General features: G+C 33.6%; 3 protein-coding genes across 7 annotated transcripts in view; 1 reads left to right on the top strand and 2 right to left on the bottom strand.

Annotated features, from left to right (window-relative positions):
• The first annotated feature begins 630 nt into the window (after nt 1–630).
• LOC123205751 (centromere protein V-like) lies at nt 631–1,241 on the top strand. Its single transcript, XM_044622779.1, has one exon. The coding sequence runs from the start codon at nt 662–664 to the stop codon at nt 1,079–1,081; it is 420 nt and encodes a 139-aa protein (XP_044478714.1). The 5' UTR covers nt 631–661; the 3' UTR covers nt 1,082–1,241.
• Nucleotides 1,242–1,313: 72 nt separating this feature from the next.
• LOC123205746 (protein GAMETE EXPRESSED 1-like) lies at nt 1,314–3,482 on the bottom strand. Its single transcript, XM_044622770.1, has 6 exons — nt 2,995–3,482; nt 2,317–2,904; nt 2,103–2,229; nt 1,839–2,025; nt 1,610–1,757; nt 1,314–1,512 (listed from the first exon to the last, which is right to left on the bottom strand). Exons 1-6 carry the CDS (start codon nt 3,480–3,482, stop codon nt 1,314–1,316), a joined length of 1,737 nt encoding a protein of 578 aa, XP_044478705.1.
• Nucleotides 3,483–5,205: 1,723 nt separating this feature from the next.
• Nucleotides 5,206–15,412, bottom strand: part of LOC123205750 (nephrocystin-3-like) — a 33,018-nt gene continuing 22,811 nt past the window's right edge. For 4 of the 5 annotated variants that reach the window (XM_044622775.1, XM_044622773.1, XM_044622776.1 and 1 more), the window contains 4 exons: nt 13,953–14,061; nt 13,307–13,369; nt 11,886–11,954; nt 5,206–5,671 (listed from right to left, as the gene is read on the bottom strand). In XM_044622775.1, coding sequence (XP_044478710.1) covers nt 5,480–5,671; nt 11,886–11,954; nt 13,307–13,369; nt 13,953–14,061 — 433 coding nt within the window. In that variant the 3' untranslated portion in view covers nt 5,206–5,479. Of the gene's footprint in view, nt 5,672–11,885; nt 11,955–13,306; nt 13,370–13,952; nt 14,088–15,412 lie in introns of all 5 variants that reach the window. The other variant, XM_044622777.1, reaches the window with a different exon arrangement.

Genomic DNA, 15,412 nt, shown 5'->3' with positions numbered 1-15,412 from the left:
TGGTGATTAGGTTCTATATTGGCTTCAAAAATAACAAAAGAATATATTTATATCCCTGTCTCCTTCGTTTTTAACTCCTTTAACCCTCTATAAATGGATGTTTTCTTTTGCACAATTTCTTAATTTTTTTTGTTTGAATTTTAAATAAAAATGTTTTAAAACCTGCCCAACATTATATTTGCTAAACATTATATAAGCCACTGTACTCTATACAGTTTTTAGATTGCCAATTTCTCTTCTTTTCTCTCTATATTTTACCATTTTTTTCCACTCACATTTTTTAAAAGTGAGCTACTACGTCTTTTAGAAATCAATTTATTTATTTATTTTGTTTTAAGTTATTTAGGGAGTTTAAAAAGAAAATTTTCTGTCCAAGCACCACAGTTTAGTTGACAGCCCAGCAAATCAATATGATACCAAGATTCTCTACATTTAGCACCATAGTCTATGTAAGGCAATTGACACAGAATTGTGGTTATGCATTTGCAAACAAAAGTTTCGTGTTTTGGCTCTGGCAGAGACTTGAAGAGTTCTCCTAGCTACTTGGCATGTCAAAATGGTGTTTTTCATTTATTTGGCGACTGCAACGTATGCATATGGAAATAACATTTGTTATATAACTTATTGCAGTTAGCTTGCACTGCTGAATATTTGTACTGGAATGGATGAAGACTTAATTGTGCATAATGGCGGATGCCACTGTGGAAGAGTAAGATGGCGAGTCCAAGCACCAAGTAGTGTTATAGCGTGGAAGTGCAACTGTTCTGACTGCTCAATGAGAGCCAATGTTCACTTCATCGTTCCTTCTCAAAGATTTGAGCTTTTGGGAGATTCCAAAGAGTTTCTTACGACATACACTTTTGGCACTCATACAGCAAAGCACATATTCTGTAAGGTCTGTGGCATCACTTCATTCTATATTCCACGATCAAATCCAGATGGAATTGCAGTTACATACAGGTGCATAGACCCAGGAACCCTGTCCCATGTTGAGATTAAGGTTTATGATGGAAAGAATTGGGAGAGTTCATATAATCAAGCAGGGATTGCTTCATGTTCAAAGACTAATGAGCCAAAATAACTAGCTCCTAATTGCAGCTTGTAGGTTTTATGAGCCACACAAGTCCATTTCCTGAAAACACCTGCAAATCCTGATCTTGTATTCTACAGACAAAATGAGTTTATATATATGTAAGAAACTCTATGAATTAGTATTGAACTGCTTCTGCATTTCAAGTAAATTGATCTAGTACATGAATGAGATAAACAAAAGTCTAAATACAATAGCTAATCTCATTTCTACAGAAGATTAATCACTGTTTTCCATCCGAAATCAAATGGTTGGGATCTTCAAAATCATCTATTTCCTCTTGCAATTCTCTATGCATCCATGAAGGCCAATCTACATCACTCTCCGACTCAGACTCCCATGCCAGCTCTTTGTTTCTTTGCAAGCCATTAACTTTCTCAAGCAAGGTTTGTAGCATCTGATGATTCAAGTATTCATAGTCTCTGCGCAACAAACGAACCATTCTTTTATCAGTTCTAGAATCTATTAACAAATAAATTTATTAATACAAAACCCTTCTGAATTCTTCATTGCTCATACATGTAGGTAAAAATGGCATGTAGAAGCTGCAATGCTGACAGAATCAGAAAAAGCGATCTAACTAAATTTATCATCCATGTTTGTTGCTCAATTTCATTTGTTGTGAATCGAACTATTGCCACTTCAATCAAGAATGTAACGCACAGCCCTGTTGAAAACAAATATGAATTCTACAACTGAAAACTTAAACAGATACACAATAATAAAAAACAGATAATAATGTGCATACCCATGTATAACCTGTGCCTGATGGTGTAGGTTTGCTTTGCACTGGTGAACATGTAGATGATAAAAATAGTCATAGAGTAGATGAAGAGAGACTTGATTATTCGAGACTCCAACAACATGGTTTTCTGCAAAGCAGATAGCCTATCTAGAGCAATGAACATGCTAGCTTGCTTTGATTCAAAAGATTCCTGCAAAAGGGTAATGGAGTTTCAATACTAATCCGAAACTCCGATTAAGAGTCATAAGGCTTATAGGAAACACAAACCTGAGCTGCCAATAGCGATTCTGAGTTCTCAACCAGGTGATCATGAACTTCCTGAAGCTGTGCTTGTCTTTTTAAAAGCTTTTCCTGTTGTTTATGCCCATAATCAGCTAATTCTTGCAGTTTCTTCCTGTAATCATCAACCAAGAAATGTTTAGTTAAAGATATTTGCTTTGTTGATTATATACTAAATCAGGTGTTTTTCCCCCCAGTTTACCTGCTTTCTTCAAGTGCTTCAGATTGAAATTTGGTAAGAAATTGAAGGCCATCAAGTTCTGTGGATTGACCCTGAAGAAGTAGTTGTTGCTTATCTAAACAAACTCCCGCCATGCTCCCAATATCATCAGCTTTGTTCTGTAGATTTTCCATCCTGGAAAATATTGCATCTCCAACTTTGCTGATCTCTTGCTCGATTCCAATAGCCTCGTCTCTTAAGGTTCCAAATTCTTCACCCAAAACTTTGTAAGCATCATGAAGCAATGCCATCCCTTCATGAAACTTTTCCTTCATTCTGACTTGTCCTTCTTGTAGCTCCGCTTGAGAAGATGCAATTTTCGTAGATTGCTGATAAACAGCTTCCGAATGCCTTGACAAAACATCAACACAATCTTGTACACCTTTTGTCGTTTGAGCTACGCTTTGAACTCGGTTATCAATGGAATCCAACGACTCATATATCTTGTCGGAACTCTGCAACAGTGTATCAGATTTCTCTTCTATGATTTCCAGCTTGTTTTCTGTATATTCTGCAGAACGTTTAAGGTCATTCACCAATCTCTCAGTTTCATGCTGAAATGCATGAGCCCTGGCAAAAAACAGGAACAAAACTTGTCAATCTTTGTTTCTAAGCAGTAAAAAATTCTAAATTCAATCAAGTAAAAGAATTGCACTCAACTGTAACTGGTAGCAAATGGAATTAGTTTCCAATAAGAATGCAAGATAAGTCTTGTGCTCCTCATCATCTAATTTCTTCAGGCAATTAACCATGGCAGAATTTGGATCACAATATGGAAATGGAGGTCTCCCGGAGTCCTTTTGAAAGCAATCACTGAGATGCCAAGAAAATCTAGACCTTTTCTTTTCAATGGCAATAATCTCCGAGCAGCCGGCGAAGATATGTCTATAAGCATTTCTCCAACAAGTGTTCGAGCCAACTAATTTGCCTTTCGCTTCTTCAACAAGCTGCTTTCCCTTCACATTATCAACACCCTTTATAGAGAATTCAGCAACAAAACCATTGGAATTATCTTTTGCCTGTGAAGGGAAATCATTGGCTTGAGTTTTCTCTGCAGAAGTGCTAGAAGAAAACAAACCCCATGAATGGCTTTTTGGTGAAATAAATGATAAAATTAACAGAAACAGAAGATAAGGAGGACAACCCATCTGAATTTCTCTTTAATTATTCCAATATTATGAAACCTGTAAATCGGTGATAAAATTCAGTAAACTTATGTTTCCAGTAATTAATACATGCCAAAAAAAAAAATCTTCCTCTGTTCTTTGTATCAGTTGTATACTTGCAGGCTTCTACTTCTACAGGGATAGGGGAACAGGGCAAACAACAAGACATTTTATATGAAAAGGCAATGGTGAAACTTGAAGTGCAAGTAAAGCAGTCTAATAATCTGAATAAGGACAAGGGAAAAGGAGAAGGAAAACAGAAAAATGTATAATGGATCGTGACATATATAATTAAACCCAAAAAAGAACAGATTGGAACATTAATTTTTAGTTAATTTATTTGTTTTCAATGACTCAAAAAAAAAAAATCTCAACTCTGATATTTCTCTTGTATGCTCTGTTTTCTGCGCAGAGCATGATAAAATATATACATAAAGGCGACATGCAGAAGATGAAGAATAAAGTACAGGCGTGGTCAAAAGTGATTTTCTTGGTTACTAGTTTTTGATGAATTAGAGGCACAAAATTTCAGAGCTCTGTATATTTCTGTTTATGTCATTACAAATATCACATATTTATATATATCACCATTAACAATGAACGATTACAGGAACTTTGAATATGAGCAGAGAAAAAAAAACAGAAGCATGCAAATTCAGAGAGAAAGAGGACAGAAACCTTAAAATTGTTTATTGCTGAATGTTTGACTTTGTTTTGTGAAGAAGAAATATTATACAAACATATAACAGTTATGACGCTTGAAGGGAAACATAACGGAGAAATTAAACGGCGCATTTGTTTTTAAAGAGGGCGGTTGTCCGTTAATCATCCAACTACGCAAGGTATAGCATTAACATCGAAAATTAATAAACAATGAGGCTTCTTTATATTTATTTATTTATGTTAACAAATCTTGCAGTTAAGTGGTAAACATTTGTCACAAGATAATCGAATCACATATCATATATAAAAAAAATCTAATTTTTTATATTATATATTGTATCATAACATATTATTTTAAAAAATATTATAAACACTTTTTAAAAATTTAGAAAATTTCAAATACGTTTACTATGTCTTACTAATTTGATACTTCTTAAGATACATGAAATTTTTTATCTATATCATATAATATTATATAATACACATCATACATCGTAAAATACTAATAACTATAATTTGTTGCAATTCTTGCTGGAAATTCTAAGATTTTGATTTATTTTATGTTATCTTCATAAATATTTTGCTTTTAAATTAGAGAGTGGCAACTAAAAGGTCTGATTTACCCGCACTAATGTTAATGTTGGTAGACAAAAACGAGGGAGGATGAGATTTCCCAGCCATATATGACAACATTTAAAATGATAATTAAGAAATATTATTTTACCAAGTAGAAAATTCGAACTGTCTTTTTAGTTTCAATAAAACAATGTATACCCATTTTAGATATACATTAATACATATTTATATATGTCATCACGTGATTACTAATTTTAAATTAAAGATAAAATACCCAACCATTTGATGACATATATAAATATGTATTCATTTATATATCTAAAATAGGTATGTATAGTATCATTCTTTCAGTTTTTATCATTCTTCTCTTTGTTGGGTTAAATAGTAATATGATATTTTATTGCTGATCATGTGTAAACTTGAATTCATTCTTATCGTTCTCTTTTCTTTTCCTTCAATCACTGGATACTCATAAAACTGAATTCATTCAAGGCCACATAACCAAAAGCTGGCATCGTGTGGTGTCATAACTTACCAAGAAAATTCCGGAGAGAGGTCCGGCAAAGAAGACAAGGCTACCAAGACAATTTATCACTCTTATTCAAGTATGATACAGGTCACAGAACGAACTGAACCTGATCGTTCATATTTTCTGCATGCACATATCTGAGGAACTGAACTGGTTCATTTTTCTGGCTGTTACTTCTGGTGCTACTGAGTTGGCCACAGGTTTATCATTTTTATCTTCTCTTGGAAGATACTTCAACTTCTAAACGCTTGATTTCATCTTTCAGTTCTTGCAAAGTAGGTTCCCTTAATTTGTGTCTTCCCCCAGTATTGGCATCGCCTATTAAACTTGAAAGATGTTTCAGACATGAAAGATACTCTGCCTTCACTTCTGGAGAAGCACTAATTGACTTCTCTGTTGCAAACTGTAAATACCACAAATCTAGGTTAATATTCATTTTCTAGATTTCTGCTTAAAATAACCTGTAAATCTGGGAAACACCTCTAAACCAAAACAAGAAAGATCGCTCAATTTGATAAAAATAAAAACCATTCACAATTGACCTAGTTTGCCAGCAATCAGAAGATACAAACAAACAAATTTTGAGATTACTATGGAAAAGTTACAGGTCTCTTTTACATTAGCAACCACAGTGTAGCTCTATTCTAATTGATATTAGTTAACTTACTATGTAACCTAAAAGCTTATTCTGATAGGTAAAATTCCAACATGCTCGCATGCGGACAAAACATTACGACAACCAGAAATATAATCATAGTCACACACAAAACTTATTATAATTTATTTAAATCTTGTTGACCAAGGGGATTTTTACAACACACTTGGTCCTCTTAATTTTGATACCACGTTGTTTATAATAGGTAAGGATTAAACAATAATATCTAAACTCTTCACAAAATTTTACGTATCTTTTTGGATTTCTCTTTTCTTAAATCAGTTAATACTGTTGAACTGTGTACATAATTAGAGTATATTTAAGAGATTTTTAGCCTCTAAATTCCTGATTTATAGGAGATTTGGTAGCCTATATATTCCTGATTTATAGGAATTTGCTTATTCACATATTAGAGTAGTTGACTAGTCTCTTCCTAATTTGTAATCAGTTGTATACATATATGTTGTATACTTTTGTCATTTTTTTAAAGGAATAGTATAATAAAAAAATTTTCTCCTAAAGTTGTCATGGTATCAAAGCCTAAAGCTGGCCCTATATTGTCATAGAAATCGATTAATTTTTTTTTATTCCTTATATTATATTCTCTTCGTAGAGGATATGTCGAAAACTACTAAAGTCATGAGTGTCTCTGAAATAAATACAACATAACAGATACCCAATCACTCTACAGGTGATTTGCCAAATATCCATTGCTTGAATGGTAAGAAATATCTGAAATGGTCTAACTAGTGAAAGGAAAGGATTGAGTCATTTGAATGGGACTAGACCAGATCCAAAGGACCCTAAATTCAAGGCACACGATAAAGAGGATTCAATGGTGATGTCCTAGTTGTGAAACGACATGGCTCTAGAGATTAGCGACACCTATATGTTCCTTGACATAGCCAAGGAAGTCTGAGATTACATTCGTGAGACTTATTTAAAGGCAAATGATGCCACAAAATTTTATAAGATCAAAACAAAGATGTTAGGAGCAAAACAAGGTACTTGTACTATCATGGAGTATGCAAATTATTTGAAGTGGTTGTGGCAGGAGATAGATTTCTATCAAAATATACAAATTAAGTGCAATGATGATGCATCTGTCCTGAAAAGATTTGTTGAGAATGATAGAATCTACGACTTTCTGGTTGGGCTGAATATGAAACTTGATCTTGTTCGAGTGCAAATATTGGAAAAAGGAGAACTTCCTTCATTAAATGAGACGATTGCTCTAATAAAGGCAGAAGAAGGTCGGCATGGAGTAATGATTGAAACTCCAAAAACTAAGAGCTCGGCTTTAGTAACAAAAAACACAAACTTGAAGATGATGACATTTGATTAACAACTTAGAGGAGAAAATAGTTAATTAGACCTATTCAAAGCCACTAATAAGGACTCTTTATGGTGAACACACTGCAAAAAGCCTCGGCATACCAAAGAAAAGTGTTGAAAGCTTCATGGAAGGCCACAACAACAACAAAAGAATAGAAATTGGTCCATGAGGGTGGAACATCAAAGGGACAGGCTCATGTGTCTCAAACACAATCTGATGGTGAAGACAATTATCAAGAACAAAGTTGAATTGAACAAGGAGGAAGTAGGGAAGTTGAGAAACTTCTTGGGAACATTGGAGAAATCCAGAACTACAAGTAACTTGTTTTTTGGCATTCTTAGGTAAGACTCAATCTTATGCAATAAATGTTTTAGATAAAATCTAACCTTGTTCTTGAATCATTGATTCAGAGGCTACTGACCACACGACTTATAACACTAAGAAATTTATTTCCTGCACTCCAAAGTCCTAATAATCGAAAAACCATTATTGCCAATGAAACTTCCACAACTATAGTTGGTCAAGGTGATGTTCATGTTAATAAGTATTTCACCCTAAAATGTATTTTAAATGTGCCTAAGTTGTTCACAAACCTTGTCTCAATAAATGAGCTACAAAAGATTTCAATTGCTCTGTGGTATTTTATCCCTCACATTGTTTATTTCATGACCTATACATGCGGAAAAGGATTGGACATGCTAGGGAGAAAGATGGACTTTATTATCTCGAGGAATCGAATGGGCAAAACAAGAAAGGTTTATCTTTATCATTATTTTCTAAGTCTTCCTTGTCAAATAAAGACAAGATTCGGCTTTATCATTACTATCTTGGTCATCCTTTGTTTAGTGTTCTTGAGATCATGTTCCCTTTATTGTTCAAAGAAACAAGTGTTGACTGTTTTCATTATACTATTTGTGAATTAGCAAAACACAGACATATTTCTTTTTAAATAAGCAATACAAGACACAAAATCTTTTTTCTTTAATTCATCGTGACATATGGGTTCCTTCAATTGTTTCAAATATTTATGGAATTGTTGGTTTATTTCCTTTATTGATGACTATACTCTTGTAAAATGGATTTATCTCCTCAAAGGTAAATCAGATTTGAGTTCAATTTTCTTATCCTTTTACATGGTCAAAAATCAATTTGGAATTAGAATAAAAAGGTTTTGATCAAATAATGCAAGAAATTACTTTAATCAATTTTTGAGCTCTTTTTTTTAAACTAAGGGCATAATCTATTAATCATCTTGTGTTAACACCCCCAACAAAATGGGATTACAGAAAGGAAAAATGGTCATTTGTTAGTAGTCACAAGAGTCTTTCTTTAAACAAAAAAAAATGTTCCTAAAAGTTATTAGAGAGAGGTTGTTTTAACTGCTACACATAATAAAAAGTTGCCATCATGTGTGCTTGCCTTTAAAAGTCCCATAGGTGTCTTGTCTACATTTTTTCCAAATTTCAACACTTCAAATAATCTTGCTCCCAAAACTTTTGGTTGTGTTGCCTTTGTCCACATCAATTGTCAAAATAGGAGTAAATTAGATCCAAGAGCCCTTCAATGTGTTTTTATGGGGTAATCTTCTACCCAAAAAGGATACAATGTTATGATCCTCTCACTAGAAAATTTTATATTTCTACAGATGTCACATTTTTTGAGAAAGAAAACTATTTCAATGATCCTTATCTTCAAGGGGAGAAATTACTTGTGAAAGATAAGGATAAGGATTTCTTTTTACCTGATCTTTCCACGTCGTTTGAGTCTATATTTGTTCCTCTTACTTTTGAACTTGTAAATGAGTCTAAATTATCTACTCCAATATCTTCTACTCCTATTCCAAATGAGTTTGAACCACATACACCTTCTGATATAAAAGTAATGACAAAAAAAAAAACACACACACAGAGGCTCAAAGTTCTACTCATCCACTACAGGTTTACCCAAGGAAGAAAGCTCCCATCATTCAATCTATTCACATTCAAGAATCTGAACCAAGTTCAAGTAATGAGGTAATTACTCTTCCCACTTTCCTCTTGCAACTTTTATACCTAAATCACCACAAACTCACACCCCATGAAAATGACCTTGATATACCTATAGCTCCTCAAAAAGGAACTAGGACATGCATTGTCAAACACCTTATGATAAGTCTAAACCGCATACACCTTCTAATGTAAGAGTAATGACAAAAAAAAGCACACAGGCTCAAAGTTCTACTCATCCACTATAGGTTTACTCAAGGAAGAAAGCTCTTATCATTCAATCTATTCACATTCAAGAATTTGAACCAGGTTCAGATAATGAGGCAATTACCCCTCCCACTTCTCCTCTTGCAACTTGTAAACCTAAATCACCACAAACTATCATATCCCATGAAAATGACCTTGATATACCTATAGCTCTTCAAAAAGGAACTAGGACATGTACCACCAAACACTCCTTATACCAATTCATGTCCCACAATAAATTGTCTATTCCTATAAGCCTTGCTCACACATCTAAATGGCGTGTCTATACCCAAATCATTATCTAAGACACTTGATCATGAGAAATGGAAGGAAGCTATGAGAGTTGAAATGGATGCCCTTGAGAAGAATGCAACATGGGATTTGGTAGAATTGTCGAAAGGGAAGACTCTAATAGGTTGTAGATGGGTCTTCATGGTCAAATATAGGGTTGATGGGTTACTTGAAAGGTACAAGGTGAGATTAGTGGTAAAGGGTTATACATAGACCAATAGGATTGACTACCTTGAGACATTTGCTTCGATTGCAAAAATGAATACAATTCAAGTATTGTTGTCATTGGTAGCCAATCTTGATTGGAGTCTACAACAATTTGATGTTAAAAATGTCTTCTTATATGGTGATCTTGAAGAAGAGATCCATATGAGGATTCCTCCTAGTTTTGGCTTACAGTTGGGAAATAAGACAGTATGTAAATTGAAGAAAGCACTATATGATTTGAAACATCACCACAGGGCCTGGTTTGGAAGGTTTACCAAAGTTTTGCTTGCTATGGTACATAAACAAAGCCAAAGTGATCATACCTCATTTATTAAATAAGGTAGTTCAAGGAAATGACAATATTGTTTGTGTATATGGACAACATGATTGCGACTAGAAATGATTTAAAAGAAAAATAGATCTTGAAAAAGTGTCTTGAGAAAGAATTTGAAATTAAAGATTTTGGAAGATTGAAGTATTTTCTCGGTATTGAAGTTGCTCATTCTCGAATGTGTTGGACTTGTTAAGGGAGACATGCAAACTGGGGTGCAAGCCAATCAAAATCATAGACTTGGAAAAGCATTAGAAGGTACGACAATAGACAGGGGTGCTTATTAAAGGCTTGTCGAAAAGCTGATTTACTTTTCCCACCCTAGACCTAACATAGTTGATGCCATTGGAGTGGTGAGTCAATTTATGCATAATCCTAGGGAAATTCATCTCTAGGTTGTATATCGGATCCTACAGTATTTGAAGATAACTTCAAGAAAGGGTATTTTGTTTAAAAAAGAAGAAAAGTTAACCCTTGAAGCTTATATGGATGCAAATTAGCTAGACCTGTGGTAGATAGGAGATCCACATCAACTTATTGCACATACTTGGGTGGGAATATGGTAACTTAGAGAAGTAAAAAACAAAACGTTGTGGTTAGATTAAGTGCGGAAGCTGAGTTTAGATCTATGGTGCTTGGAATTTCTAAATTATTGTAGCTGAAAATAATCTTCGAAGATTTGAGAATCAAGTGGGAAACACCTATGAGACTGTGCGATAACAAGTTTGCTTCCAATATAGCACATAATCCTATACAACATGATTGCACCAACCATGTTGAGGTTGATAGACACTTCATAAAAGAAAAGTTAGATAATGGATTAATTTGCACTTGGTTTGTGTTTGCTGGAGGACAATTAGCTAATGTGCTAATAAAGGGACTATCTACTGCAACATTTCTAATGATAGCTAGCAAGCTAGAATGGAAAACATCTATTTACCAGCTTGAGGAGTGTTGAACTGTGCATAGCTGTGTGATTAGAGTATCTTTAGAAGATTTGGTAGTTTGTATATTCCTGATTTATAGGAGATTTGGTTGCTTATATATTCCTGATTTATAGAGATCTGCTTGTTCCTATATTAGAGTAGTGGACTAGTTTTTTACTTCCCTAGTTTGTAATCAGCTATGTATATATATGTTGTATCTCGTCATTTTTTTTTCAATGAATGATATCATAAAAAAATTCTCTCCTAAAGTTGTCATTAAGTTACTAAGTAACCTATAAGCTTATTTTTATAGGTTAAATTCCAGTATGTTCACATGAGGACACAACATATCGACAACAAATATAATCAGAGTCACACACAAAACTTATTATCATTTATTTAAAGAGGTTCAACAATAGTATCTATACTCTAACAAAAATTTAACTACCCTGTTGGATTTCTCTATTCTTAAATCAGTAAATATCTTTTGCAAACAGGTTCACAATAACACCATTAATATGCACCAAACACACTGAAATGTAAAAACTCATTCAGATTATATGATAAATATAAAAGAGATCTAGATGGAAGTGACTTGTCAAGAAAATACACACATTTTGAGAGGTCTTTAAACACTAACCTCTTTGTAAGTGGCAATGCATTCAAAAAGTGCACTTTCAGCCTTATGAACAGGCAAATTTTTCTCCAGCTGTCACAGAGCAAGCATAATCACTATTTTGCAACCATCACAAAATGAATAAGATAAATTAAATGATAACCAAGTCCAATTATAAGCTTGGTCAAATAGATGGTCATTTCTTCCAAATCCTAATGACAAAGAAAGTACACAATTTCAACTTCTTAGGTAAAACTCAGATGATTACGCATCTCAGTAGGCTGCATCAGTAAACATGTCAAACGGAATTCAAACCAGGTATTACCAGAAAAGGAAAAAACACTTCTCAATGAAGGCAATGGATGTTGGGAGACCATGTGGTTCGTAGGGGTAAAGCTCCAAAGTTCTTGAATGCAAAGTGGTACAACTCTTGGAGATGTGGATTTATTTTCAGTTTGTTTACTATAAGAAAATGATGGCAAATAACAGGAAAAAAAGAGTTTGGATTTTTAGGGGGGATAACTTCTATTTGAAAATCAAGAGCCATCTGGTGAGAATACATTATATAGATAAGGTTTACTATGAGATATCCCCCCAAGCAAAAGTCATGTTCGAAAAGACTTTTAGAAGATAGGACTCTAAAAACCCCTCCAGATACAAAAATTTTAAGCCCCAAAAACCAAGCAAACTCCTCATTGGATTTCATTTGAAAAATAGGAAATCACTGGCATTATCATATGGCCAAATATATGATGAGAGTGCCAAATTTTTTTTCCAATTTAATGATAGACACAGTCAACAAGCACAAGATCTAAATGCACTCCTTCCAAACAACCAGCTCCGGACTTATCTTTTTTCAGGCTTTTAAAAATTATTTAAATCTAGATAAGTGACTCTAACCTGGTTCCAACATGAATACAATTAGTTGTTGGTATTATTTATCATTCAAATTCTGCTCCTCATATGCTTATACGCTTAACATATGCTTGCTAATCACTAAACCCCAAACAATGGTTCGTTGATGTTAAGTTCCTAAATGATAAAAGTTGAGGAACACCAGTAGCAATACCACTATAAATGGTAGCTTTCAAATGTCTTGTCTCTCCTACAAAGAAATGCATATCTGGAATTTCTATAAAAATACAAGGATATTTTACAACACAGAAAGGCATCCATAAATGAAGATTATAAGGCCACTGGATACGGATTACATTATCTTCATGTAAAGATTGTTATCCTTATCCAAGACTTAAAGAACACTAAGTATCAACACATCCCTGATGTAGTAAAAACTTCATCAAATAACTTTTACATGTGCACATCCTCAGCAGATATGATGCATTAGTACTTAGATATAATATAAACAAATTGCCTTTACTATCACATTGCAGTCTTGACAACTCTATTGGCCAGCAGTTAAAATATCATAAAACTTGCACACTAACCTGTGTCTCCAGCATCTCTTGCTTTGTGATCTCTAGAAGCCCAAGAGCTTGAAGTGATTGTAACTGCAAACACAATCATGGTCCATCAGCACTCTTTCAGAAAATTGTTTGCCAGTTGCTACTATCCGGAATACACATTTGATAATGTCATAAATTTAAATTTACATATTCTTTGGATCTAAAGTATATACCGTCAAGTTACTTCTATTTATTTATTACATTTTTCACTGTCAGTAATTGTTCCATCATAACAACACAAGAAATCAAGCCAAACTTCAGAGCAGAAATTAGGAAAGAACTAGAGCGGCCACTACAGTAGCTATTATGGGACTCTCAAGATACTCATAATTGGTTGAAGTTTTCAACAGAGACAGAATTTAAGAGGCATATTTCTTTCTCAAAATGATAAATTTTCATTAGCCAAAAAAGAAAGAGAGAACAAATACATGAATTCATGAGTTCTTCATACACTTTTTGCACACTCTGATAGATGTAAAACCATAGTGTATAAATGCAGAGACCGAAATCAGTACTAGATTAGTCTGACCATATAAGATTAAAAAAATAAAACAAATTACCAGAACCTCTACAACAAGTTGATTTGACTACCAATCAAGAAATACAGAATTTTTGCAAGAGAGCTAACCAGTATCACCAATGCAGCATGCCTATCTCTTCTAGTTTCTCCAGATGCTCCATAATTGTCCTTTTCACCTTTATGCTTCATAGATCTACTCAAAACATGGCGTGCTATCCTATCATGGAGAAAGAACAACATATTCTGTAAGAAAATACACAGTATCAAGACAAATTCTAAAAATAAAGAAGGAACAGGCAACTCTGAACCAAATTCACTAATATGTTGGATATGCCAGAGGAAACTTCAATTTAACAGAAAAGAAAAATCAATTATTACACATCATTATTAAACTTTATCTAAACAAATGAAACATGATGGAGCATTAGTTTTGTAAACGTGTCTATTTATATTTAAAGGATAAGTGAAAACACGTTAGAGTACTCTAAAATGTGACTGCGATTAAGACATACATAATGTAGTCTCCTCTCCTGCGAATCCAGCATTAAATATTTAAGGGAGGTCTGAGGTTAAAAGAATGATGGATCATTCCACATGGATAGTGAAGGAGACAATAGGATATTGATATTTAGCCTTTCCTGCTGGGTGATATTCATAATGAAATGACACTAAAAATCATCCCTTAAAGATAAAATCTAGCATCCAAAATAAATTCAAAAGACACAAAAAAAAAAAAAAAAAACAACAGCTGAAAAAGAAAAATATTAAACCAATCATCCCAAGAGCTGCAAGATAAACAATATCCTGAGTTCATAATGGAGTTCTAGTCCAGCAAAATATCTGCTAGTATTCTTCTTCCACAGACACCATATCCAGCATAATGGATCTGTTTAGCAAGCTAACAACATGGACAGAGGGTGAGGGGTCACTTGACCCCTCTTGGACTTTCCAAAATTTTCAAACATATATATGTTTTCAAATTTTTTCACATAATTATATTAATCAAATATATCAATTACATTTTAAATCTTGCAAAATATCTCAAAAGTATACTTAATAAATTTTACACTAGATATTGTGTTTGTGTATTTAATCAAACAAAGCACAAAGTGAATGAAGTTTGTATGTTTTTTCTTCTACTTTATAAATAAAGGTACTTTGTAAAACCTTGGCTGATTCAGGGAGGTTTCCAACGCCTCGAATGGCCAAAAAAAGAGAGGTTCCAAACTCCTCGAACTGTTTGAAAAATAAGAGACCCTGAACTGAGTTAATTGTTTGATATATCTTTGTAACTCTCTAATTAATAAAATAATGTTCATTTTCTTATGGTTTTTGTGTTTTATTTTCTTGTTTTAGTTGAATAATGGCTAGATTCCTAACAAAATAGTATCAGAGCCATTCAATCTAGATTTTTGTTGCAATTCCAGCAAAAGAAATGACCGAAGATGAATGAGGAAGTTAAAAAGCCTCTAGTTGAAGGTAGATCATTGTAGGAAGGGACTGTCGGAACAAGATAGGCTCAAGATGATGATGGTGAAAAGCAAATTGGCAACGAGAAGACAAATCGG

The sequence above is a fragment of the Mangifera indica genome, unplaced genomic scaffold (genome assembly GCF_011075055.1).
Source record: "Mangifera indica cultivar Alphonso unplaced genomic scaffold, CATAS_Mindica_2.1 Un_0014, whole genome shotgun sequence".
NCBI lineage: Eukaryota > Viridiplantae > Streptophyta > Magnoliopsida > Sapindales > Anacardiaceae > Mangifera > Mangifera indica.
The sequence above is the reverse complement of the archived record's forward strand: the minus strand, read 5'-3'. Positions and strand labels throughout refer to the sequence as shown.